Raw genomic sequence first — 25285 nt, forward strand, 5'->3', positions numbered from 1 at the left:
GACGCAGAACACAGAAGGGGACATAGGGGAAACCAGGCCATGAAGGTCACTGCTCCAGCAGTGCAGCTCCCAAGACAGCAGAAGCAGAAGCCTCCTCCAGAAGGCAGCATGTGTGAAGAGATGGGCAGTGCTACCCACAGGCCTCGCACCATCTATCTTGGTGGCAAGGTTTGATGAGACAATGGCTCTTTCAGCAGAAGAGAAGAATCCTATTCCATGACCTGGAACAGTCAAGAGCCATCTTGGAAGGAACCCAGTTTTTACATTTGTGCTTTCCCAGTGGACTGAGAACACAGAACTATAACTAGTCAGGACTTGACTCAACCTGCCACAGTCCCAGGGTGAGTGAGCCACAGCTCTGGAAGGAAGTTGTAGTGAATAAGAGGACCAGGAGCTAACAATCAAACAAAACACAGTGCAGGCAGCAGTGCGGGCTGAGAGCGTTGTCTGCAGCAGGAGCACACGGGAAGAAGACGTCACTTACTGAGGATAGTGGGAGTCTGAGAGCACTGGACCTGCAGGGGCAGGCAGATCAAACCCTGGGACCATTTACCAGCTGCTCTCTGCTGCAGAGGTCAAGCACACCAGCCCTCCAATGACAACCTGACATCCACAGCCCCACCACGCCAGCTGATGATGAGCACTGGGGGCTTTGAAAGGTGCCTGTGCAGATTCCTCCCTCAACCCTCAATACCCTTGCGAAGCCTCCAGCCTGCAGCTAGACCCTTAGAACCCCAGTGGATGAAGTTCGGAGGTCTGTGAAGTGGGGTACACCAACACAGCCAGCAGCCGGCAAAGGTAACCACAGATAGTAGAGGCCCTAGGGACACAAAAAGGGAAGCCACACGCATGGCACTACTGTTCTGATTTAATCACTGTGTACATGTGTATGTGTGTGCACACGTATGTTGGTAAAACTTTTGTTTTTCTTTCCCTTCTTATCTACTTTGCTTTTGTACTTTCTCTATACTTGATTTTAGTCAAAAGGCCAAACCATGATTACTTTCAACTTTTCCTATCTTCTCTTTCCCCTTCCCTTCGTCTTCATTCCTCCTATTTCTCCTTTTATTTAACCATGCTTTAACACTTTTTTTTTAATTTAACCATTATTTAACACTAATTTTCTCCTTTTCCAATTTCTTTTCTTATTAAGCTTTCTTAAATAATCCTTTTTTTTGGTTGGGATTTTTGTTTTGTTTTTCCAAGACAGGGTTTCTCTGTGTAGCCCCAGCTGTCCTAGAACTCACTCTGTAGCCCCAGCTGTCCTCAAACTCACAGAGATCCACCAGCCTTTGCCTCCCAAGTACAGGGATTAAAGGTGTGCACCACCACACCCATCAATTACCTTAGGTAATTTTTACCTTCACAGTAGAGCCCACATTACATTTGCCATTTCCTGTTTTAGGGCCACTGGGTGTTAAAGGAGCAGATGTGTATCTTCCTTCCTTGTGTGGTCTGAAATTACTACTCTTACTCAAGTTTGTTGTTTCCTCTCTGAGAAGCAGCCCAAGAGGAGGCTGCTCAATAAGACACTCAAGACACAATGGTGATGGCACACACCTTTAATCCTAGCACTCGGAAGACAGAGGCATGAGAATCTCTGAGTTCCAGGACAGCCTGGTCTGCAGACTGAATTCCAGAATAGACACAGCTACACAGAGAAACCCTTTCTTGATTCAAAGACACTGAAAGAGAGAAAAGGCCACAGAATAAGTTGGAAAGCTTAATAATAAAAATGACCAAATGAATTCAACCTAGGTCCTGCAGATGGAAGTCAACAATGCGGAGGGAAAGTCCGGCAGATACATGAGAAAACCAGCAACGCAGTAGAAAAAGTCAACAAGGAAACCAAGATTTTGAAATAATTAAATATATTCTAGAAAGAAAAAACTTATTGAATCAAATAAAAATTAAAATGGAAGGTCTTTCAAGGCAAATATATTGGAAGTAATATCAGAAATAAACCAAAAAAAACACAGAAAAAAAAAAAAAGAATAGCAAACCAAGATTGTTACATCAAACAATGGTGTATTTTTAAATTGACAAAAAAAAAAAAAAGACATTTCAAGATGAGCATAAAGTAACACAGTTTCTGATGACCAAGCCAGCACTACAGAAGATAGGTAAATACTATTCACAGAGGAGGAGAAAATTCTCAATCATGTGAACACAGAAAAATTAAATACCAGGAGAGGACAGATGAACAAAGAGCTAGGAAGATATTAATTCCATCCAAACACAGTAATAATAAACAAAACTCCAACCAACCAGAAAAATATTTAAATTAGTAACGATCTTACAATAAATATAAATGGCTTAAATTCACCAATAAAGTGACATACACACACTGATTTTAATAAAAAAAAAAAAAAAGACCCAACTATATTTTTGTCAGCATGACACACTTTACTGGCAAAATTCTAACAGAATAAACCAAAGAATCAAAGTCAGTATATCAAAAAAATAGTGTATTTGATATAATTCTTTTTTTAAAGATTGATTTGTGTTATGTAATTTTAAATTTGTATCTATTTGTTTGTATGTGTATAGGCGTTTTGTTTGCACGAATGTCTATGCACCCACATGTGCCTGGAGGCTATGAGGGCCAGAAGAGGGCATCAGATTACTGAGACTGAAGGCACAGACAGTTGTGAGCTGCCAGAGAGGGATGAGGAATAGAACCTGGGTCCTCTGGAAGAGTAGACAGTGCTCTGAACTGCTGAGCTTCCTCTCCAATGCCAAGATGTATTTTAATGTATATGAGTGTTTTGTCTGCATGTATGTATTCTACACATAAAAGCACTAGTGGGCATAAGGTCAGACAAACCCCCAGTTCAGTAATAGTGAGTGAGTTTAGTACCCACTCCCCCCTTTAGATAGATCATCCAAACTAAAACGAACTTCAGAGTTAAACTATATCACAGACCAAATAGACCAAACAAACCACCTTTAAAATATTTCATCCAACAAATATAGAACACACAAATCAAGAAGAATCAAAATGATTTCCCATATTCTATCAGATCACTGGGAAATAAAAGTAGAAATCAACAGCAAAACAAAATATAGAAACAATACAATAAACTTTTGAACATTAAGTCTAAACCTCATGGGATACAAATCTACATCCCTAGCATCACTACAACAAAAAGACAACTGAACTAAGTGTAGCAGCTCTTGCCTGTAATCTCAACACTGGGGAGGCCTGAGCCAAGAGGACCACTACAAAGTCAAGGAGAAGGAGACAGAAGAGAAACAGGCAGGCAGAGAGAATAGCAGTTGCTGGCTAAAAAATGTGAGACATTGACAAATATTCATATCCTATTGGTAGAAGTTAAAATGATAGAGCCACTTAAGAAAATTAGCCTGATACTTCCTCAGAAAGCCAAATACATATTCAACATGGGACCGAGCGATCTAAGAGAAATGAATATACCTGAACAAACATCTGTAGGTGACTTTTAGGAGTGTTATTCATAACAATCACTCAAGTGGAAACCACTCAAATGCTATCAAATGAAGGACAGCTAAGTGAGATGTAGCATGCCCACATACCAGACAGTGAGTAACCACAAACACACATGAATGACCCCTGGACCTTTCTCAAATAGCATTCTAAGCATAAGCCAGGGAACATATTGCAATTATATGAAATGTCCAGAAAAGAAACCCTACAAAGACTGAAAAGAGATTTCTGTTGTCCGGGGCTGGAGGTGGAAGGAAGGGATGCTGACCGATTCCTCTTGGGGTGGTACACTGTTTCAAAGTTAAATGACAGTGATGGCTGCACTACGGTGTCAATACACCACAGCATGCTGTCCACAGCAGTAACTGTTAACAGCACATCCTAAAAGATGTATGGATAAAGTGATGTCCACATCTGTCAGGAGCTGATCATAACCACTATGGAGGCAGAGGATGGGATCCAAATATAGAGTGCCTAGATGTTAACTGCTACCTGCTCATTCCCAAAGATGGTAAAGTGCTCAGGGTTCAATCTACTGCATCCTCTAATTATGTGCATATCTGAAGTTTCCCATAATTAAAAGGCAAAAACAAGAAATGGGGGCGTCAAGTAAAAAGAACCGCCGTGACCTGGCCCTGGCCAGCGACTGAACTATGCTTTGAGAACAGCAGCCATTTCCACTCACCTGAAAACCCTGGAGTTAAGGACGCCAGTTTTCTGGCCAATTTATCTTTTTCCAAGGCACTGTCCAGCTTCAATGGTCGAAGGTGAACTTTGAAGATTGAGGCTCGTCCTTTTATGTCTGGGGGTCCTTTAGAAATCATTTTTAAGGGGAAAAAAAAAAAAGGTCACAGTGAGACACATCTCTACCACAAAAGTTATCAACTGAACCTAGTGCCTACCATCTCACCAATAAAAATCTGCCTGTCAAAGCGGCCTGGTCTCAACAGAGCTGGATCCAGGATGTCTGGTCGATTTGTGCCTGCCAGGATGACCACATTGGTGGTTGTGTTGAAGCCTAAAAAGGGGGTAATGAAAACGTAGAGTCAGAATTAATAGTGTAGGGCTGAAAACAAGATTGGCTGCCAGTGGAAGGGTATCACAAAGCCATTCCTGTGGTAAACATTGTTTTGTTTTCTTTTCTTTTTTTTTTTTTTGGTTTTTCGAGACAGTTTTTCTCTGTATAGCCCTGGCTGTCCTGGAACTCACTCTGTAGACCAGGCTGGCCTCGAACTCAGAAATCCACCTGCCTCTGCCTCCCGAGTGCTGGGATTAAAGGCGTGCGCCACCATGCCCGGCTTAGACATTGTTTTCTATTAGCACCTACAGCTTTGTAAAATTCCATGTGTACAGGTGCTCTGCCTGCATGTGGAGGCCTGAAGAGGGCATCAGACCTGGAGTTAATTAGATTATATCAGATTATAGTGAGCTGTCATAGCAGTGCTGAGACTCAAACCCAGATGCTCTGGAAGAGCAGCTGGTACTCTGAATGGTCTCTCTGGACTCGTATTTAGCACTTTTTAAGCAAAAAGCTTGAATTATTTTTCTCACTAGTCACCTTGTTCTTTGACATAATAATCATATATTCAAGTTTTGCCAATATTTATCCCTATTTTCAGAAATACCTATCTTAGCTAAAACACACTTTTACCCATAAATGAGGTATAATATGGCACTTCCGCATGAGAGACAATGCGTGATTACGGGTCAGGGATGGTGGACATCCATCACTCAGACACTCGGACTTGGGCTGGGAACACTGAAAACGCCCTCTGCTAGCTATTCTCAAATGTAAACAATTATCAGCTGCTGGGCAGGCTACTCTTGGTTGTCAGCTCATCTACATCTGCAGCGAACTAAAACCCAACTCTGAATGCCATCGTTTGACGTGTGAAGACCCACTCTAATCCTGATTGTCTGAGATGGGAAGATGCACCTTTAATCTGGACCACACTTTTACTGGAGGTCTGTAAGCAAGTCCACCCTTCCCTGGCATTAGCCCATCTTCAGGATTGTGGCATATACTGAAGACCAACCAGCCAAGGCATCCAGCCCCATGGACTGAGCAACGACTGGACTTTTGGACTGTCCACTGGCAGACACCACTGCTGGGCTAGCTGGATCACAGCCTGTAGGTTACTCACTCTAATAAACTCCATATACATGTTTGTCTCTGTCTCCTTCCCCCAGTTCTGCTCCTCTAGAGAGCCCTGGGAACACAACTGTGGTTCCAGCCATGTTAGACTAGAAATGGCTCCCCTGTAACTACTCTAATACCCACTGCTCATTCTCTCTCCAGCACTTTCCTCCACATGGCACAGTTTTAAGAATAAATTTTCTTATTTTTAAACCATTTTTTTCTTTTAAAGATATATAGAGTGGGCGGGGCTGGGGAGGGTAGCTACAATCAAGATGTAAAGTGAATGAATGCATACATACATACATACATGCATACATACATACATAAAGGGAAAAAGAATATTCAGGACAAGAAACCCAGTTTGATTGGTCAAAAACTGGCTAAAGAATAGTGATGATAACGAGTTCATACTGTCATGAATCAGCTAACCAATCAATCCATCAGTCAATAAGTAAACAAGTAAAAGGAAAAAAAAAAGATCTATAGAGGCCACTCTGTATTCCAGACTGGCTCTGCCTCCCAAGTGCTACTACGCCCAGCACACTTCTTTCATTTTCAGATTCTGATCATTCTTACGACGCGTGTATCCACGTGTAAGTTGGAGCTGAGGCTGGAGTTACAGGTGCTTATGAGCTGCTCAAGTTACAGACAGTTCTAAGCCAACAAGTCAGGTTGCTGGGAACAAGACTGGGGCCCTTGGTAAAAGCTGCACATGCTCTAACCATCGAGCTGTCTCTCTCCCACCACTAAATGGCTCAGTTTATTAGCTGTTCTCAAATGTTGATACCTTCTTCTCACGCACTGCTACTGTGTCTGGCTTCCTCCTCTAAGGCAGAGTGATGCCCGCCCGGCACTCTGCCTGCCTTCCCTTTCTGTAAACAGAGGCAAGCGTCCACACACCTCCCCGCAGGAGGATGCAGCCCTAGAAACTGTGTCCTTAACTGACAGACAGGCTGCCCAGCAGGGAAAGACTGCTACTTTCTGGGTTCAGGAAAACAGGTAGCTCTTAACTTAGGATTTTTACCTCAAAGCCTGGGTGAAAGTGGTGCAGAATTGGTTCAAGCTCTACTGCAAATTTTGAATCCCATTCTTTCCCAGGACTAGCACAGTCAGGCTCGATCCTCTCTAGCCATGCAGGGTGGCAGCAAGGAGCTACGACTTCCAGTTAGCCACACCAGCCTTAGAGACACACTCTATAGAGGGGCTGTGCACCAGAGATCCTCACTGTATTTTCAACTTAAATGCAAACCCAGAAAGGTCAAAAAGCACCGCGAGTCAACGTCTGCCAAGTTCACACTTTCCTGTGCGTGAGTTTTCAGGGTTTCCGTGCCACACTCAACTGAGACTGAGACTGAGACAGACATCAGCTCTTGGTTGATGATGGTTTCATTGGTTTCCTTGTCAGCATCATCTCATCACCAAGGCTGAGGAGGAGTGCTAGCTAAGCTACTGATATAAAATAGCATGAGATGCATGTACGCATGTGCATCAGGTGTGTGCCTGTGGAGACCAGAAGAGGAGGTGGATCCCTTGGAACTGGAGTTACAGATGGAGGGCTGGGAATCGACGCCAGGTCCTCTGGAGGAGCAGCCAGGGCTCGGCTGAGCCGTTAGACCCTAGTCTCTAATGAGTAGAGACAACTAGGAGCTCAGTCTGACCCAGACGGGCAACTGCTCACCGTCCATCTCCACAAGCAGCTGGTTGAGTGTGTTCTCCTGCTCGCTCTGCCCACCGAAGTTGCCTCTGCCGCGCTTCCTTCCCACAGCATCAATCTCATCAATGAAGAGAATGCAAGGCGCATTCTTCCGAGCAAGGGCAAATAAGTCTCGGACCTTGACAAAAAGAAATCTGAGTTACTTTGTTGAGTCAGTGTTACTAGTTTAACAAAGCTAACCTCAAAACAGGGCATGGTGTCACACACTTGTTCTTGTAGCACTTGGAAGGCTGGGATAGGAGGACTGCAAAAGGGAGGGCAGCCTGGGCTACACTGTAAAACCTTGCTCCCTCCCTAAAGACCATTGAACCAGAATCCTTCTGTGATTCACATTACACAGCCAGGTATTTTTTCAGTTATAAACAGTGAAGCTAGTGAGATGACTCAGTGGGTAACGGTGTGGCCACTGAGCTTGCAGACCCCCGAGTTTGAGCCCCTGGAGCCACCCAGTGGAGAGAGAGAACTGACTTCCTGGAGGTGTCCTCTTCCACTCATACATGTTGTGGAACACACTTGCCCACACACAAAAATAAATGAAAACATAATTTAAAAAATTTTAAGAAGCAAGAGAGTAGGAAATGATAGTACTAAGCAATATCATTTCTGTAATCCGTAAATCACTGTGCTGACTGTATCGCTGTTTTTATAACATAACAAGTCAGTACTGTGCACGTTGCCCTGCAGATACACTGTAGCTGATCTCTATCTTACCCTGAGCTGGTAGGTTAGCTTCTCCCAGGCTCACACTTATGGCCAGGGCAGTATCAACAACCAAGGACTCTTACCAGGCCTGACGCAGGGCTCAGTTTCCATACCCAGCAGCTGACCAACAGAACTGGCAATGGAGGTTCTTACCCACAACTCACAGCAGGGGCCATTGCTGCTGCTAGCTGCTCCCAGCCCTAGGCCTCACCATAAAGCCTCTGCATGTATGTGCACATGCATAACCTACATGCACGTACTAACCAGAAAATGTAGATATACCACACATATACACAAAGATGAATGGCCAATGTACATGTGAAATATATTCAATATCAGTAGTCAAGAAAACCCAAATCAAAGGCAAAGAAAGATGCCTTATTACACTAAGATGGCTATAATTAAAACCTCAGAGTGTGGGGGCTGGAGAGACAGCTGGGCGGTTGAGAGCACTCACCGCCTTCTCTGGACTCTGACACCCTCTTCCGGTCTACAGATGCAAATGCAACACTGATCTACATAAAGTAAGCAAACCTTTAAAGGTCAGCATATGTCAGTGACAGACAGACGGACAAGTACTCAGGGTTGGTGCAAATGCAAACTGTCACAGACCTCTGGGAAATCCTGAGTAACTGAAATGTGCTGCATGAGAAAAGCCAGGCATGAAAGACCACACACAGAGTGCAGCAGTGCATGCCGGGGCCGAAGCTACTCAAGAAGTATGTGCAGATAGATCACCTGAACCCAGAAATTCAAGACCAACCTAAGCAATACTGCAAGATTCCATCTCAAAAAGAAAAACAAACACAAAACAAGGGGCTAGACAGACGGCCCAGTGGTTAAGAGCACTTGCTGCTCTTCTAGAGGACCGGGGATCAATTCTCAGCACCCATGTTAGCTAAGGGCTGCCTATAACTTGAGTTGTTGAGTAGCCAACACCCTCTTCTGTCCCTGTGGCCACACTGCACACACATGTAGGAAACATATCCACACACATAAAAGTAAATTCTTTTACAACAAGGAGCTGGAGAGAAGATGGCTCCAAAGTTAAGAGCATTGGCTCCTCTTCCAGAGGACCCAGGTTCAACTCCCAGCACCCACACAGCAGCTCACATAGAGGTTACCTTAGACCTGAGACAATTCCTCCCCCTCCCCTCCTCTGTAACTCCAGTTCAAAGAGATCTAACCTAGACATATACTGAGGCAAAACAGCAAAGCACATAAAAACAAAAAGCTCAAAACGGAATAGAAAACACACTATACAATTCCATTTATTTGAAATGTCTGAAAATAGGAAATCTATAGATGTTAGTCTCTGCTTAGGGCTGGGAGATAGATAGATTACTGAAGGTCCTGGGTATCTTCTTTTTTTTTTTGGAGGGGGGGGTGGGTTTTGAGAAAGGGTTTCTCTGCATAGCCCTGGATGTCCTGGAACTCACTCTGTAGACCAGGCTAGCCTCGAACTCAGAAATCTACCAGCCTCTGCCTCTGCCTCTCATGTGCTGGGATTAAAGGCATGCACCACCACTGTCCAGCAAAGCAGTAGCTGGGATTTGAACCAGAGAGCTCTGGATACCAGCTAAGCCAGCTAAGCCACTGGCCCAGCACTGGTATCTTCTTAACATGATTAAAATGTGTTACCTGTTTTAACAGTTGCAAAGATCTACAACCTATTTAATTGCACACTCTAAGACAGTATGTCAATTATTCAATTATGCTTCAAGAGCAATTACACACAAAGTAAAGCCATTTATTGAAATCTATAAATTAGGATTATCTTAAGAATGGAGCCAGGCAGTGGTGGCGCACACCTTTAATCCCAGCACTTGGGAGGCAGAGGCAGGCAGATTTCTGAGTTCGAGGCCAGCCTGGTCTATGGACAGCCAGGGCTACACAGAAAAACCCTGTCACAAAAAGACAAAGAAGAAAACAAACAAACAAACAAACAAACAAAAGAATGGATTATAGTACTGGCTGGGGTGGGGGAGGTAGATAGGAGTCACATGGCCCTGTTAGTGTAGCCTTAGAAGACTCAATGAGGACATTACCAGTGAAAGGTCCCTCTGGGGACTCAGGGACAGGGTCAACCTCGCCAGTCACTCAGGGGCAATGGGCTGGAGTAAAGAAGTTCCATCATTAGAGCACAACAAGACTCACTCTGGCTGGACCAACGCCAACAAACATCTCCAGAAATTCAGATCCGCTCACAGTGATAAAGGGGACATTGGCTTCTCCAGCTGTGGCCTTAGCTAGCAGCGTCTTCCCAGTACCTGGGGGACCGGTGAGAATGGCACCCTTCAGACACAGAGAGGAAAGATTACATATAATCACAATTTTAAAAACATACTATGCACATTCATAACATTCCCAAAGGGTACTACCTCTGATTCTAAGTCCTACTGATAAATGAAATACTTACATTATAGCAGAGTGTCTTTACAGAAGTAAGGCTAAGAAAGGGATTGTTAGAGACAATTCTATTTCTAAATAATATGGTAGCAATGTGTTGTGAAATCTCCAATATTTCCCTTAGACAGACATTTAGTGCTGAGTGGTGAGGTAGCTCAGTGTAGACTTGGCTAGCATGCAGAAAGCATCCTAAACACTCTAAGGTTTGGGGGTTGTTGGGTTTTTAATGGTTGGGATTGTGGTAGTGGTTGTTTCAGTGTTTTAAAGCTTTCAACCTAATAGTATGAAAAGAAACTTCAGCTAGGCTCTAATAAACTGCTGTTTAAATAATAAAGAAATATAAATACCACACTCCCAATTTACAAAACTTTTTTGCTCTTTCCAAGTAAAACTGGTTTTCGAAAGCATATAATTAATAATAAACACAATTCCTGGCTTTTACTTTCATGCAAATGCACAAGTCAGTAACTACTTAGCATAGCCGCACATCTACCTTAGAGCCTAACTGTATTGTGGCAGTTTGAATGAGAAATGTCCTCCCCAGTACTGGATATTTGAAAACTTTGTCCCCAGCTTGTGGCACTATTTGAGAAGGCCAAGGAGGAGTGGCCTCAATAAAGGAAGTATGCCCTGCAGGTGCTCTTTGAACTTTTGAAAATCTGCAACATTGCTGGGGATGGTGGATCACACCTTTAATCCCAATGTTAGGTTGGCAGAGGCAGGTGGATCTCTGAGTTCAAGGCCAACCTGGTCTACAGAGTGAGTACAAGGCTACCTAGGGCTACAGAGAAACACTGTCTCAAAAAGAGACCTGTGTCAACCCTAGTTCATGCTGTGCTTTGTGACTTGGTTCAAAATGTGAGCCCTCATCTTTCCACTCCTTCCACCATCATGGCCTCTAGCCCCTAGAATCACAGCCCAAATAGACTCCTGGTTCATTTGTCCTGGTCACTATGTCTTGTCTATCACAGCAACAGAAAAGTGCCCACACATGTGTGAATTCTCTCTCATTGCTTACTTTCTACTATATGACCAACTATAAACTGTTCTGTCTTATACATGTATATGACTCTTATTTCTAAATACTGTGTGTGGAGAGATGACTACGGCCAAAATGCATCTTCCAAGGCTGTAACACAGCACTCAAATACTTTTAAAAGGTGTTTACTGGGCTGGTGAGATGGTTCAGTGGCACCAACTGCTCTTCTGAAGGTCCTGAAATCAAATCTCAGCAACCACATGGTGGCTCACAACCATCCATAAGGAGAGCTGACTCCCTCTTCTGAAGACAGCTACAGCGTACTTACATATAATAAATAAATAAATCTTTTTTTTTAAATGTGTTTACTTTCATATGCCTAGGCATGATGTGAGTGGGTACTAAGTAATAGCAAATTATTTTATCAGGAACATGACTTTTTTATTCATAAAGACATGAAAATCACAGAAATGATTCATTTTACAAATCTTTCATCAGCCCAGATATGGTGGAGAATGTCTTTAAGGCAGGTCCCTGTGAGTTCGATACCAGCCTGGTCTACATACCCAGTCCCACACCAACAAGAGCTTCACAGTGAGACTAACTACCAAAAAAAAATATTTCTTTTACAAAATATTCATCTGTATTATGTATTTGTTTTTGTGTGTATGTGTGTGCACATGTATGCAAGTGCCTACAGAGGCAGAAGAGGCCATTAGATTCCCTGGACCTGGAGTGGTGGTTGTGAGACACCGGACACGGGTACTAGCAACCAAATTCCAGTCCTCTCAAAGAACAGCAAGGGCCTGAGCTCAACTTCTGAGCCATCGCTCCCGCCACCCTGAGCATTTCTTTAAAGTAAACTTCATTGATGAAGTATTTTATCCAGTTACTTAGTAGCTAATCCAAGATAGGCCTGTGGCACAGATCTGTAACCCCAACTACATGGAAGGCTGATGCAAGAGGACAGTAAGTTCAAGGTCTACCTGGGCCACAGGAAGCGCTCTAGGCCAGCTCAGGTAACTTCATGAGACTGTCTCAAAAGTCTATGTAAAGAGAGGGCTGGACTATCTGCTGCTCAGTGACAAAGAACTTGGTGAGCAAGCACAGACCCTGGGTCAGTCAACAGGACGGCCACCTACATGCAACCCACGTAACAAATAGTACGTTTCTACTTCATGCCTAGTCAAGGGCTGCAGGGCTGACACAATTAGGCACAGCATTAGCACAGCAGCTACGAGATGTGTTAGAAGTGAACATTAGTATTGTCTCTTCTTCAACAAACACTGTGCCAAGACCATCAGTGCCAGGTACGAGCAGCTGGCCTCTCACTCTGTGGAAGATGAGATTGGACCCCTGCAGCATGAATATGCTACCAGGTGGTATAGCTGCCAAGGGAAGGGGGGTGTCTAAATCAGACCGAGGGAGAACAAAGGCCAATCAAAGAAGGCTTCCATGAGGAGAGAAAAAACTTGCAGGAATACACAAAATTTATAAATGAGATATAGAAAACAGGCTATAGAACTAAATCAGACAGAAACAAAGTTCAGAAAGAAGAATGAACAACGAGCTGACTAGGCCATAAGTGACCTCTTTAGAGACACACACCTTGGAGTTAATCCTCTCCAAGTAGCTTTTTACCTTTGGGATTTTTGCTCCTAGGTCTTGATATTGCTTTGGGTTTTTCAAGAAATTCACAAATTCCATTATTTCTAGCTTGGCCTCCTCACAGCCAGCCACATCTTTAAACTTCACATCTATCTCATCCTTTAAGACCTTGGCTGTGGTTTCCCCAACGCTGAAGAGTCCACCCATTCCCCGGCCGGTCCGACCAATGCCAGCGGGCCCTCTTCTTATGGTGTAGAGTAGAAAAGCGATAATGAGTACGGTGGGCAACATGCTCAGCAGGAAGGAGCTAGAGAGACAACACACAACAGTTCAGCTGGTGAGTTTCCTATGCTTCAGAAATCAGGGCAAACAGTAACAAGCTTCAAAAACCTAGTAGTTTAAAATATTCTTGTAATTTATGTGGGGCACAGGAGAATCTTGGCATGTTTATATCTCTAAAGCAATAACAACAAAAAGTGAGTTTGTCTCAACACATAGGCTCTCATGTCTTGCTCCTATCTCAGTATGCACAGTACTGCTAGCTACTACTATTGTATCCAAGTTTCTTTTCTTTCCAGTTACTCACTTAAATGCTCAGCATAATCCTGGTGTTAGCCTCAGACGCCAGTTCTCTTATGAGGAGGCCTGAACCTCCAGAAAAGCCTTCACTTAACAGCATGCAGTTTGGAAAGTAATGCATACAATATTTAACATCCCTGCTCTGAAGCTGCGCAGGCCACTCTTGTTTAACAAGCTTCTCTCTCCAACATGGTGCCTGCAAAGATGCCTCAAAGCCTGGGGAAGTAGTCTATCTTTTGTCTTAATAGCTGCTATTCAACCTAACTTTTTAGTACAAACTTGCTAAATGTTTACACATTTTTAAACACTATTAAAAGAAGAATCAAGGAAAAATAACCTGCACTGGAAAACAAGTTTATAAAAGAATGAAATGAAACCGTCTACAGCTATGAGTACCCCTAGCCTACAAACACGGATCTGAAATGCCAGACAATTTTCAGTGCCAACAAATGTTTAAAAAATTTAGAATTCTGGAGAAATCTGAATTTCAAGTTTTTGATTAGGAATGCTCAATCAGCAAAGTCTATGTAGACATTGCAAAACTTGAAGCAGTTCAGGCCCAGGTGTATCACATAAGGGTTATCCAGCTTGTAAGATTCCAGCCTATTCCACCCACACCAGCTTCTCAACTTGGGCAGCCACCTGAAGATCTCACGTAAAAGCACCCATCAGCTGGAAGTTATCACAGTAGAGGGGGATGAGGCGCCAGAGCCCAAGTCCACAAGTCTCTAGCTATGAGTAACACCAACGGTGCAATTAACACACCAGCAGCTCCTGGGCTGGCTTTGTTCTCACATACAGAGAAAAGTGCTACAGTGCTAAGTCACTGGAACTGCCTGTCTCACAGCAGGACACACCTTCTGCATTTAATGAGAATGACCCAAGCACAGGGATTACAGGTATGCACACAGCAGATGACTAGCCTACTAACAACCTACATTCCCCAGCCCAAATATCCTCAGCATACAGAAGCATCTGCCCAAATTATAAGTGGAGTTATTCCGATAAACCCTAAGAGAAGTAGTTCTGAAGAAAGAGAGATTCTTTTTTTTAAATGTAGGAAAGCTTTAGCTACATAGATGTCTGTGCACTGTGTGTGTGCCTTGTGCTCACAGAGGCTCAAGTAGGCACTGGATCTCCCAGGACTAGAATTACAGATGGCTGTGAGCCACCATGTGGCTGCTGGGAACTGAATCAAGGTCCTCTGGAAGAGCAGCCGAGCCCCCTCTCTAGCCTGGAAATTTTTCTTCTTTGTTTTTTCTTTTTGTGGTTTCTCTGTGTAGTCCTGGCTATCCTGGCATGCTCTGTAGAGCAGGCTGGCCTTGAACTCACAGAGATTCACTTGCCTCTACCTCCTGAGAGCTGGGATTAAAGGTGTGCGCCACCACTGCCCAGCACTGAAAACTTTCTTAAATCCTGGAAAACCATCAACTAGAAAGGTAAAGAGCAGTTAAAGGCAGGCTGCTCCTCCTTCATGCTATCATGCAAACCTTATACAAGGACAGCACACTGGCCCGCAACACTCTAATCCTGCTTAACCAGGAGAGACAGAATCAGGTACAAAGGAAGGCAGCCATGTGGAAAGACAAAAGCACTAATGATTTATTTTTCAATATAGCTAAAAAGAGCAAGGCCTGTTTAAGACTTTAATAGAGAGATGGCTCAGCAATTCAGAGCACTGGCCACTCTTCCAATGCCCTGAGTTCAAATCCCAGCAACTATATATATGGTGGTGGTTTACAACCCTTTGCAGTGGGACCTGATGCCTTCTTCTGGTGTGCAGGTGTACACACAAAGCACTCAATTACATAAAATACATCAAATCAATATTAAAAATTAAAAAGACTTTTAAGTTTATAACCCTGTCACTTAATGACAAGGGACAGCGAACCATCTGTTAACATAGTAAATGGTATTTAACTCTGTCTTTTTATTGTTTATTTTTCCAGCTTTTTGAGACAAGGTCTTTCTATGTACCCAAGGTTGGCCTCAAAGTCATGGCAATATTCTTGCTTCAGTCTCCCAAGTGCTAGGATTATATATAGGTATATGCACCCTACCTGGCACAAATCATGTACTTAAAATGATTTCTTACCCATCGCTCTCAGCAATGTAAACCACAGGGACCCGGTTCTCCCCTTCTATGCCCAATTCTTGCTGCAAAGTCTCCAGATTCCGCTCAAATGTGTCAACACTGCCAATATTAAACCAGACGTATTGCTATAAAAACAGAAAAACAAATATCCTAAGAATGAAGAACTAACAACAATTTGACTTTTCTAGAATATTTAACCTGCCAAGAATTTTTCAGAAACACTAAAGACTTCAACGATAAAAGCCTGGTTGTAAAGACATGGTGACTTTTTAAAATTTGGTGAGAATATGTGGCAATCCTTAGCAATAAACATTTTCTTAGCAATCTTCCTCACTGGCTTAAACATTACAAACTCGCCGGGTGGTGGTAGCGCACGCCTTTGATACCAGCACTTGGGAGGCAGAGGCAGGCAGATTTCTGAGTTCGAGGCCAGCCAGGTCTACAAAGTGAGTTCCAAGATAGTCAGGGCTATACAGAGAAACCCTGTCTCGAAAAAACCAAAAAAAGAAAAAATTACAAACTCAGAGAGCACTGGCATTAGCGAGATGGACAGTGGTTAAAACACTGCTGCTCTTCAGAAGACCCCGCTTCAATTCCCAGCACCCACGTATCAGTTAACAGCTCATAATTCCAGCTCCACAGGACCCAACGCCCTCTTCTGGCCTCCGCAGACACTGCATGCACATGGTGCACAGACATCTATGCAGGCAAACACCCATAAACACACAATAAAAATGAAATATCAAAGAAACACAATTTTTTAAAAAGGAAAAGCACTTAAAAACCCACTTGAAGAGTAGATGAACAAGTACTCTTTTCTTCCTGTCCACTTCCCAGAGGCCTCTTTCCAAAGTCAAACCCAGTGTGATCCCACAGTAACAGCTCAGTCAGCGGTGCACACAGCTGAAGCACTGCTCTAAGCCCTGACGGGTACAGTAACTCATTTAACCTTGAGCCTGTTCCTAAGAAGTGGGATCAGGTGACAGTGGTAACCAGAACTTGGCTTAGTAGAAAGTGCCAGAAGTGCTATGCTGGGCGCTACCCTTCTAACACCTAGGACTGCAGACTTCCTGAGGGTCCTCCTCAAGGACAAATACCTTGAAGAATCTGGAGGAGACCGCTATTCTACAAGAAACACAAAAATGATCACCCCTCAGGATCCACATGGAAATGGTTCCAAATTCTAGGAAAATCTCAAACCAAGATGTGAGATGCACAAGACCCTTCTATGACATGGGACAGTATCTGAATGTTGTATCTTATATACTTTAATTCTAGATGACATCAAGTGCTCAGTACAATGGAAATGCTACAGAAAACCTTCATGTTCTCCTAGCTAAGGACCATGATGGGGAAAAGCCTGTACACACTCAATGCCACCAAGAATGACTCTGAACTCCTAATTCAAGCATTAGGATTACAGTGTGCACAGCAGACAAACTATGATGTTAAGACTCAGGGCTAGGGACACAGCTCAGTGGTGAAGTACTTGCTATGAGGTAAAGCACCTATGAGGCTCTAGATTCAATCCCCAATACCACAAAACAAACCAACAAAGCCAACAACCTTGAGATAGAAACCTTTACTGTGGCATAATGGAGAAATAAAACTAACACAATGCTATTCATTTTAGGTGTAAATGTTTGTGTATGTCAGTCCTAGAAATGAGGCCTCCATCATCAAAGTTGTCCTTTGGAGATGGTACCACAGGACAGTACTAACAGGGAGGAGACAGACAGTTGGGGGAGGGTAATCTCCAAAAGCAGGGGCCTGGTACAGCTAGAAAAGGGTTAGGTTAGAGAGCAACCTGGTGCAAGTCTGGCCCTGACAGAGGACAGCAGGATGGCAGGACACCCAAGAACTAGGAGTAGGGTCGGACCAGGGAAGGCTGACATTACCTGAGTCTCCCCCTCCCCTTTTCAAAACCTCCTCTGCGCATCTGACACTTCTGCCATCTCTACACGGAACCCAAACTAGGTGGACCAGAAATACAGATTATTTTACTACAGCAGAGCCAGGTGTGACGGTTTCTGCCTGTGCTCTGTAGAGGCTGAAGCCTGAAGACTGCCAGAGTCCAAGGGCAGCCCAGTTACAGAGTAAGACCTTGTTTCAAACTATACACACAAACTGGGAAACAAACAGGTGCCACAGAAAGGCAGGAGGGAGCCAAACAGGAAGGCTCCTGCACTGATTTCAAAGAACCCACCTCAAAACACAGGGCAGTCAAACTGTAATGCTTTGCCCAACAGAACAAATGTTTTCCAGTGTTCAGGAATCACAAATTGCTCTGGGATGCTGACAAGTGGGCCCCTCTTCACTGTGTCCTAACTACCAAAACCAGCCCCACACTGAAGCCTTTCCCCCTGTGGGGCGCCACACCCCACTGTCCCCAGGGTACACATCTAATGCAAAGGGAGGTTTTCTTGTCTAAACCTGAGAGAGTTTAACTTACTACAAACTCACATCAATTAATAAAATTATTTACCCCATCAACCGGAGTTTTTCCTGGTGTAAAGGTCACACGTACGAAACGCTTGTTGACAACTTCTAGTCTGTCCACCTGGAATGTTAAAAAGGCAAATATTTAAACATAAGTTTACAGAAAATACTTGAGATGTTATTTTATTCTCATTTTTTAAAAGACATATGACAGGCTGGGCATGGTGATTCCAGCACTGGGGAGGCAGAGCCAACCCAGTCTCTACAGCTAGTCATCCAGGTCTACTCTACTATGGGTTTGAGACCCTATATCAAACTGAGGCAGAGGGGCTGGCGAGTAGACACGAAATGGCTCAGTGGTGAAGAGCCCTTGCTGCTTTCACACAGGACCTGGAGTCAGGACTCAGCATCCCCACAGTGGACCCCAACCACCACAACTCCAGTCCCAGAGGCTGAGACAGCTCTTCTGACTTCTGTGGTTAACCCTGAATGACATCTACATTCACTCTGGCCTGCTCTCAAAGTTTTTACATGGCTGGTTTTATTCACCTTTCTTTTCCTCCCATTATTATACTTGCAAGGTTCACTACACTGGCATTTAGATTCTGTGGAGCCTTGCATTTGATGAGCACACTCCAAGTTACCTCCATGTTCATTAACAGTTAAGCTGTTTTGAACTGTGCAGTCGTACCCAATGCTGCGATGAACACCCCTGCAGACACCTTCTGGAATATCTCTTCAAAAGTTCTTCCAGGATACACAGTCTCTAGGCAGCTGCAGCTGCACTGAGGTAGGCTGTAGAGCACACAGTCCTCCAGTTTTCCTAGGTATTGTCAAACTGCTCTCCATGGTGGCTCTCCAACCCGCACTCTTCCTGGCGAGGATTCTCACTGCTTTCCTCTCTAACACTTGCTATTATAAGATTTTACTTTTTTCCCATTCCCTGATTATCAAATAGTACATACTTGTTTTCCTTAATCTCCTAATTATATCTGATTGTTAAACTAGTAGCAGTAGTAGTAGTATTTTCATATGTGCTCATTTGTTACCCCCTCTGGAACACCCTGGCTTTCTGTTTGGCACTGTCACTTGGCAGACTGACAGCAGATCATGAGAAATAAATATGTCTTAAAGGATACCTGCTGTCACTGTCCTTCAGATGCAGTATTGCAAGAGTATTACTAAAAGCATGGAGGAAGAATATCATTAAGAATCAGATATAGGGCTGGCAAGATAGCTCAGTTGTTAAAAAATACTTGCTATGAAACCTGGTGAATTTAGTCCAAGGAGCCCACGTAAGGTGGGAGGAGTTGACCTCTGACCTCCATATGTCTGCTGTAGCATGAAATGCTGAGCCATACCTTCCTTCCACCTTACATTGTGAAGTGACAAAGAAATAAGGACAATTCAAGACAAGCACAAATGAAGGCAGTTCATGACCAACAACATGGCGCTACAAAAGATGCTCATGGAAACAGTGCACACAGAAGAGAAAGAAAGAAAACAGGAAGCTTCCATTTGGGAACAGGACTGGCTTAACAGGGCGAAACAAGGCAAGCATCTACCATGCCCTCTGCAGTGTCAACAAGTCTGACACTACAGAGATAAGGCCAAGAACAAACACTCCGACCAGAAAGCAAACCAAAGGAAACCTCCAACAAAACCCACAGCAATTTACTAATCACCTCTCTATAACAACTATAAACTATAGCAACATAAATGGCCTGAATGCATCCATAAAGAGACACAGGCTGGGGGATGAAAAGACAGCTTAGTGGTTAAGAGCACTTGCTGCTCTTGCACAGGACCCAGGCTGGATTCCCAGCATCTAGGCCAGATGGCTCATAAGCCTGTAACTCCAGTTTCAGGGGATCCAATGACCTCTGACCTCGGGAGGCATTGGCAAACACATGGTACACATGAATCACATATGCACACACAAATACACATAAATAAGAAAAATGTATACAGACAGACTGACTGGATTAAAACGGAATGAAACGATGGTGCAGCTGCTTGTGGTTGAGGAGAAGGTTTTTACTGTAGATAAGCAGAGAACAACCAGAGGTATCTGCAGGAGAGGAACAGCAGGGAGAGGAAGCACAACACTAGTTATGGCCAGCAGACTAAGAGAGGGCCAAGAGGACGGAGAGCAGAAGACCAAGAAGGCAGAGAACCACGAGAAACAAGGGGCCCACAGCTGAAAGGGCAGGGCTGCAGGAGAATGAGAGCTAGGTTAAGGAAGCCCAGGAGCTGGAAAGGGTTAGGATAAAGGATGGGTGAGAAGAGCTGAGAGGAAGGGCAGGTTCTGAGCGACCTAGAGACCACCATTTGTTTTGATGTGCTAAGGAACACACAGCCATTTGTTCTGGGGTTTTTCGGGCCTGACAAAACTGTATCTAACTTCATTGTCTCTATGAACACATCTTACTGGTAAAGACACCAACAAATTGAGAGTAAAAGGATGGAAGACATTTATCACGCCAATAGAAACTGAAAATAAAACTGGAGTAGCTATTCTAGAAAGTGCTGGAAATACCACACACACCCTCCCCAAAACCTGGAACAAATATATGAATTCAGAAACACAGCAGGATACAAATTCAACTCACAACTGCCAACAGCACCCCTGGGCAGAGTGGTAGCCGGGCAGGTTCAAAGGAAACCACCCAGCCCCCATTCTCCTCTGCCAAAGGAGCCATTTCCTTATCACTGACAGAGAGGGACAAATGGCTCTCTAAGATAGCCTACTAGCTATAAACCTCCCGACCATGGACTTCCCTTCCCCCACTCTTGGTCCCACACAACCGTCTGTTTAGGCCGTGCTCTTCCATCTTTTGGCTCCTTCTCCTCTGCCCACACTTTGTCTCCCTCTCTCACTCTGCCCATCTCTCTCCTCTCATGGTCAATTCCATGCAGGCCATGTTCAGGCTACTTTCTCTCCCTGCTCCAGACTCTTCTAGATGCCTCTGGCTGTCGTTTCTCTCATAGCTACAATAAAACCTCCTCAACCATCTTTTGGAGTGGTCATAGTGTCACTTTATACAATATATGCCTGTAATTAATTACAGCACCTAGGAAAAAAACAAGAGGCAGGAGGATTGCTGTAAGTTTGAGGCCTGCCTGGACTACATCTCAAGCTCCAGGTTAGCCAAGGCATCACATAAGGAGACCCTGTCCCCCCTTATATGTAGCCTTAGGAGTAGTGAGATGGCTCAGTATGTACAGACACTTTCTGCAAGCGGACACCCTGAGTTTGATCCCTGAGACCTACAGAGTAGAAGGCAAGAACTAATTCCCACAAGGTGTCCTCTGACCTGCACATATATACACAAACAGACATATTAAATAACTGTAAAAATAGCACTTGGGAGCCAGAGGCAGGTGGATCTCTGAGTTGAAGGCCAGCTTGGTCTACAGAGTGAGTTTCAGGAAAGCCAGGGCTTACATGGAGAAACCCTGCTTTGAAAAAGCCAAAAACCAAAACAAAATGAAGAATTAATAATAATAATAACAACAACAACAAAAATAATAAATCAGTAATGTGTCTATGTACTAGCAAGAGGTAATCTGTAAAGGAAATTAAGAAAATAGTCGCACTTACAATAGCAAGCAGAGTGAAATATGTAGGGACTAAATTAAAAGAATTAAATTAAATTAAATTAAATTAAATTAAAAGAAATGCACAAGGAAAGCCATAAAGCATGTAGAAATAAGAAAGACGAAAGAAAATCTGCACTCACAAATCGAACGAATTTATACTATTATGAAAGCGATCGGAAGACTTAATGTCTAAAAGGTTTTTTTGCAGAAATAGAAAACCATTCTTGCAATTTACACCGAGTCTCAAAGGAACAGCCAAAACAATCCTGAAAATGGTAACAGAGTTGAAGGACCCACACACTACAAAGTTATAGCACTCAAAACTGTGATTAAAAGACAATGGAATAGGGGCTGGAGAGATGGCTCAGCAGTGAAGAGCACGGGCTGACCTCTTCTAGACGTCCTGAGTTCAAATCCCACCAACCATATGGTGGCTCACAACCATTCATAATGAGATCCAACGCCCTCTTCTGGTGTGTCAGAAGACAGCAGCTACAGTGTACTTAGATACAATAATAAATAAATCTTTAAAAAAATTTTAAAAAAAGAGAGAGAACTGACTGCTCTTCCAGAAGTTCTGAGTTCAATTCCCAGAAACCACATGGTAGCTCACAACCATCTCTAAAGGGATCCGAAGTCCTCTTCTAAAGTGTCTGAAGACAGCTACGTGCACATATATACATTAAAAAAAATTAAATCTTTAAAAAAAAATGGAATAGAACAGACAACACAGAAACAAATGGAATCAAATGATTTCTGGCATGAATGTCAAGACCATTCAATGGGAAAAGGAATGTTTCCAGTAAACATGGATACCCAGTTTAAGGCCCATTCCAAGATTTGGAACCCATGCCTGACACTGCCCAGGTGCCCAAGATTCTGAGACTCGGTAGGCCATGGGCCTAGAGGAAAAGGACCATAACAATAAAGTGACTCCTAAAGACATTCTGTTATGCCCATAGATCAGTGCCTTGCTCAGCTGTCATCAAAAAAAAAGCTTCTTCCAGCCGTAGAAAGAACAAGCACAGAGACTCACAACTGGACACTGTACAGAGTGAGAGACTGACACATTTGTTCCTAAATGGGATGTCCATCAAATCCCTCCTTTCAGGGCTTGGGCAACCCTGTGGGGAGGAGGCATAAAGACTACCAAAGCAGAGGGGATGAAGGACATCCAGGAAACACTGCCTTCCAGACAAAACTGGCACACATATGAACCCACAGAATTTGTGGCAGTGTGCACAGGACCTGCACTGGCTCAAGACAGACGGGTCCCAGTGCTGAGAGAGGAAATGGACATTTGACTCCCAAATCCAGAAGCTATCTCCAAACCACAAATGCTTTAGAAGGAAAAGTTAGTTTCTCCAATGAAATCTCACTGGGTAGTAACTACACTTAAGGAGGGCCCTTTTTTGTTGTTTTTTGTTTGTTTAAGGGGGGGGTCCTTATATGAAGGTATATAAACTACACTTACATGTTGGGTCCAGCAGCAGATGGCCAACACAAAACAAACTCAATGGTGCTTTTGTCGATTTTTTTAAAATCTCATTTTTGTTTTGATTGGGAATATTTTATCTTCTTGGTCTTTTGTGGCTTTTGATTTAGTGATTTTTATGAGATATGTGTGTGTGTGTGTATCTGTGTGTGTTTCTTATGCTTTTTAATTGTGTTTTTTTTTTAATATTTTTTTTTAAGATTTTTTTATTTATTTATTATATGTAAGTACACTGTAGCTGTCTTCAGACTCTCCAGAAGAGGGCGCCAGACCTCGTTACGGATGGTTGTGAGCCACCATGTGGTTGCTGGGATTTGAACTCTGGACCTTCGGAAGAGCAGTCGGGTGCTCTTACCCACTGAGCCATCTCACCAGCCCTTAATTGTGTTTTTTAGTTACTCTGTTTTTGTTTGGTTTTGCCTGTTTGTTTTCTAAAGAAGAAAGAATGAGACATTTAAGAGCAAGAAAATGAAGACCTGAAGTTGGACGGGTGAGGAGGTAGGGTGGATCTGGGGGAAGGGAAACTGTAATCAGAATATATTATATGAAAGGATTTATTTTCAATAATAAACGATAAAAAAACCCTATGAGCAAAAGGAGTTGAACCTTATGTAACTATGTAAATCTTTTACCTAAGTATATGAGAAATTAACTCAAATCAAAGTCTTAAGACCTCATGACTATCAGAAGAAAACAGTATAAAACTTTCATGACTAAAAAAAAAAACTTTCATGACATGGGATTCATCAATGATTCTTAAAATGCTAGCAACAGAAAACAAAAGATACATGAAATTTAAGATTTTGGGGCTGCGGGTTAGGGGAGGGGGCTGGCTGCTGGAGAGAAGGCTCAGTGGTTAAGAGCGCTGACTGTTCTTCCAGAGGTCCTGAGTTCAAGTCTCAACAACCACATTGTGGCTCACAACCATCTGTAATGGGATCTCATATCCCCTTCTGGTGAGTCTGAAGACAGCTACAGTGTACTTACACACAGAAAATAAATAAATAAATCTATTAAAAAAAGAATGTGGAGGGCTGGTGAGATGGCTCAGTGGGTAAGAGCACCCGACTGCTCTTCCGAAGGTCCAGAGTTCAAATCCCAGCAACCACATGGTGGCTCACAACCATCCGTAACGAGATCTGGCGCCCTCTTCTGGAGTGTCTGAAGACAGCTACAGTGTACTTACATATAATAAATAAATCTTAAAAAAAAAAAAAAAAAGAATGTGGAGCTAGGAAGATGGCTCCGTAAATGGAGGTGCTTGGAACACAAGCCTCCACATAAGAGGAGGAGGAAGAGTCCGCAAAGCTGTCTCGTGGTCCCCACACACATGCCATGACACACGCACGCCCCCTCAATAGTAACTGTAAATTTATAAAATAAAAAACTTCAAGGAAAATATCCAACACGCAAAGTCATTTTATGATGGACTCTGTGTTCTAACACAACTGCATTTCCCCTTCTAATCTGCAACAGCCCCAGCCCATTACTTACCACTCCCTTAGAAAGATAGTTATTGACAAAGTCTTTCCACGTGATTTCTCTCCCAGAGCTCTTGAACACGAAGTAAATCATGACTCCACCCCAAAAAAGAGCAGTCCAGAGAAAGTACATCCTGAAATCCTTGTCATCCCATGGGAAGTCACCCTAGATAGAGAGGGACACGGTTGCTGTGTGGAAATATGATCTGTGCTATGTGGGCTCTTTTGGGGGCCACCAACCCAACTTCAACAGTAAACAGTTTAAAATCCAACCTTCTGGAACCTGGACCACCAGTGAGAATCTTCTTTCTTGCCACGGCGCTTTCCACCACCACCACCTGCACCTCCAGAAGGCTGGGGGCCCGAGAGCTGTGGTTCTGTAAACAGAGAGAGAAAGAGAGAAAGAGAGAGAGAGAAAGAGAGAGAGAGAGAGAGAGAGAGAGAGAGAGCCCAGCTTAAATTTAATTTTTTAATTTAAAACTTTAAAAAACACCAGGCGTGGTGGCGCACGCCTTTAATCCCAGCACTTGGGAGGCAGAGGCAGGTGGATTTCTGAGTTCGAGGCCAGCCTGGTC

The 25285-nt window shown here is 43.5% G+C and overlaps 1 protein-coding gene across 1 annotated transcript in view; it reads right to left on the bottom strand.

Moving 5' to 3' along the window:
* Afg3l2 (AFG3 like matrix AAA peptidase subunit 2) overlaps window positions 1-25285 on the bottom strand; it is a 45183-nt gene that overhangs the window by 11874 nt on the left and 8024 nt on the right. Inside the window, exons 4-12 of the mRNA XM_085833482.1 lie at window positions 24984-25087; window positions 24724-24876; window positions 18178-18252; window positions 15693-15817; window positions 13052-13325; window positions 10180-10317; window positions 7285-7438; window positions 4377-4484; window positions 4152-4277 (exon numbers count right to left, since the gene is read on the bottom strand). Of these exons, the coding sequence (XP_085689608.1) occupies window positions 4152-4277; window positions 4377-4484; window positions 7285-7438; window positions 10180-10317; window positions 13052-13325; window positions 15693-15817; window positions 18178-18252; window positions 24724-24876; window positions 24984-25087 (1257 nt within the window). The remainder of the gene's footprint in view (window positions 1-4151; window positions 4278-4376; window positions 4485-7284; window positions 7439-10179; window positions 10318-13051; window positions 13326-15692; window positions 15818-18177; window positions 18253-24723; window positions 24877-24983; window positions 25088-25285) is intronic.

The sequence above is a fragment of the Mus caroli genome, unplaced genomic scaffold (assembly GCF_978045245.1).
Source record: "Mus caroli unplaced genomic scaffold, Mus_caroli_1 scaffold_19, whole genome shotgun sequence".
In the NCBI taxonomy this organism is placed as follows: domain Eukaryota; kingdom Metazoa; phylum Chordata; class Mammalia; order Rodentia; family Muridae; genus Mus; species Mus caroli.